The sequence below is a fragment of the Triticum dicoccoides genome, chromosome 4B (genome assembly GCF_002162155.2).
Source record: "Triticum dicoccoides isolate Atlit2015 ecotype Zavitan chromosome 4B, WEW_v2.0, whole genome shotgun sequence".
Taxonomy (NCBI): domain Eukaryota; kingdom Viridiplantae; phylum Streptophyta; class Magnoliopsida; order Poales; family Poaceae; genus Triticum; species Triticum dicoccoides.
In genome coordinates this window covers 164,872,249-164,875,049 of record NC_041387.1, presented here as the reverse complement: position 1 = coordinate 164,875,049, position 2,801 = coordinate 164,872,249, and the positions used below count along the sequence as shown (strand labels likewise).

At 48.2% G+C, this 2,801-nt stretch overlaps 1 protein-coding gene across 1 annotated transcript in view; it reads left to right on the top strand.

Annotated features, from left to right (window-relative positions):
• Positions 1 to 1,439, top strand: part of LOC119293496 (nucleolar protein dao-5-like) — a 2,142-nt gene extending 703 nt beyond the window's left edge. The window contains exon 2 of the mRNA XM_037571960.1: positions 234 to 1,439. Within this exon, the coding sequence (XP_037427857.1) occupies positions 234 to 1,181 (948 nt within the window). The 3' untranslated portion in view covers positions 1,182 to 1,439. The remainder of the gene's footprint in view (positions 1 to 233) is intronic.
• Positions 1,440 to 2,801: the final 1,362 nt, after the last annotated feature.

The following is a 2,801-nucleotide window of genomic DNA, read 5'->3' as shown; positions in this document are numbered from 1 at the left end:
CCTCCGACGTCTCTGCCAGCGTCGATAAGAAACCCGAAGCCGCTCCTGAGAAGAAACCCGAGGCCGACTCCTACGTCTCCGCCAGTGCTGAGAAGAAACCTGAAGCCAACTCTGACGTCTCCGCCAACATCGAGAAGAAAACCGAAGCCGCCCCTGAGAAGAAACCCGAGGCCGACTCCTACGTATCTACCAACGTTGAGAAGAAATCCGAAGCTGCCTCTGACGTCTCTGCCAGCGCTGAGAAGAAACCCGAGGTCGCCACTGACGCCTCTGCTATCCCTGAGAAGAAACCTGAAGCCGTCTCCGACGTCTCCGCTAGCATGGAGAAGAAACCCGAAGTCGTCGCCGACTACGCCGGTGCTAAGAAGAAACCTGATGTCGCCCCCGACAATGTTGTTGTAGAGAAGAATCCGGTAAACTCCTCTGGCTATGCCGGCATGGAGAAGAACCCTGAAGGTGCCACCAAGGCCGCCGGGAAGAAGAAATCTGAGGTTGCCTCCGAGAAGAAATCCAAAAAAAAGAGCGAGCCCTCCCAGCCTTCCACAACTGAGAAGAAACCCAAAGGGAAAAACGACCATGGTACCGAGAAAAAGTCCAAAGGCAAGAAGGACGCCTCTGGATACACAGGTGCGGAGAAGAAACGAAAAGCAAAAGTAGATTCCCCCAAGAAGGCTGGGGCCAAGAAGAAACCAGAGATGCTAAAGAAGGAAGAGCCTAAGAAGAATGACAAGCCCAAGTCGTCAGCGCCGGCCACAACTGATGCTTACGTCGCACCGAAGGAAGAGACGAAGAAGCCAGAAGCTGCCACGCCCGATACCTACACCGCACCAAAGGTGGAACCAAAGAAGGAGGAGCCAAAGGTACCAGCAGCCGACACCACCGATAGATATGCCAAACCAAAGAAGGCCCAACCGGAGACGTCGGCGGCTGCAACATCTGATAGCTACACCGTGTTGAAGAATGCTCAGCCAGAGACACCAGTAGCTAGCACAACCAACAACTATGATGCGCCAAAGACTGCCAAGCCGGAGACGGAGGCGGCCAGCACAACCGATAGTTATGCTGCGCCGAAGACTTCCCAGCCAGAGACACCAGCGGCCGAAACAACCGATGCTTATGCTGCGCCGAGACCGAGGCCGTGGAACAAGAAGATTGGCCATTTACCCCCGCCGCACATGTAAGTTCAACAGTTTACCCAGTTTCTGAGCGATCAAACAAAGCAACTTCCCCTCTCATCTCACTTGGGGAGCTACTATGACCGGAAAACTGGCCCACACTCATTTTTATACCCCAATTTTCATTGTGTAACCACTTACCCACAATGTACCACTTATGCAACTCTGTTTGCAATTATTGTATTGTTATGTAAAGAGAACTCATGTACCTGTCATGTAAACAAACCGGTGTTTGATAACCCACAAGTATAGGGGATTGCAACAGTTTTCGAGGGTAGAGTATTCAACCCAAATTTATTGTTTCGACACAAGGGGAGCCAAAGAATATTCTCAAGTATTAGCAGTTGAGTTGTCAATTCAACCACACCTGGAAAACTTAATACCTGCAGCAAATTATTTAGTAGCAAAGTAGTATGGAAGTAACGGTAACAGTGGCAAAAGTAACAGTAGCAGTTTTGTAGTAATTGTAACAATGGCAATGGTAAAGTAACTAAGCAAAGATCAATATGTGAAAAGCCCGTAGGCATTGGATCAGTGATGGATAATTATGTCGGATGCGATTCCTCATGCAACAGTTATAACATAGGATGGCACAGAACTAACTCCAGTTCATCAATGTAATGTAGGCATGTATTCCGAATATAGTCATACGTGCTTATGGAAAAGAACTTGCATGACATCTTTTGTCCTACCCTCCCATGGCAGAGGGGTCCTATTGGAAACTAAGGGATATTAAGGCCTCCTTTTAACAGAGTACCGGACCAAAGCATTAACACTTAGTGAATACATGAACTCCTCAAACTACGGTCATCACCGGGAGTGGTCCCGATTATTGTCACTTTGGGGTTACCGGATCATAACACATAGTAGGTGACTATTGACTTGCAAGATAGGATCAAGAACTCACATATATTCATGAAAACATAATAGGTTCAGATCTGAAATCTGGCACTCGGGCCCTAGTGACAAGCATTAAGCATAGCAAAGTCATAGCAACATCAATCTCAGAACATAATGGATACTAGGGATCAAACCCTAACAAAACTAACTCAATTACATGACAAATCTCATCCAACCCATCACCGTCCAGCAAGCCTACGATGAAATTACTCATGTACGGCGGTGAGCATCATGAAATTGGTGATGGAGGAAGGTTGATGATGATGACGGCAACGGATTCCCCTCTCTGGAGCCCCGAACGGACTCCAGATCAGCCCTCTCGAGAGAGATTAGGGCTTGGCGGCGGCTCTGTATCGTAAAACGTGATGAATCCTTCTCTCTGGTTTTTCTCTCCCCGAACGTGAATATATAGAGTTGGAGTTGAGGTCGGTGGAGCCTCAGGGGGCCCACGAGGCAGGGGGCGCGCCCCAGGGGGGTGGGCGTGCCCTCCACCCTCGTAGATAGGGTGTGGTCCCCTGGTGTTTATTCTTTCGCCAGTATTTTTTATTTATTCCAAAAATATTCTCCGTGAAGTTTCAGGTCATTCCGAGAACTTCTATTTCTGCACAAAAATAACACCATGGCAATTCTGCTGAAAACAGCGTCAGTCCGGGTTAGTTCCATTCAAATCATGCAAGTTAGAGTCCAAAACAAGGGCAAAAGTGTTTGGAAAAGTAGATACGTTGG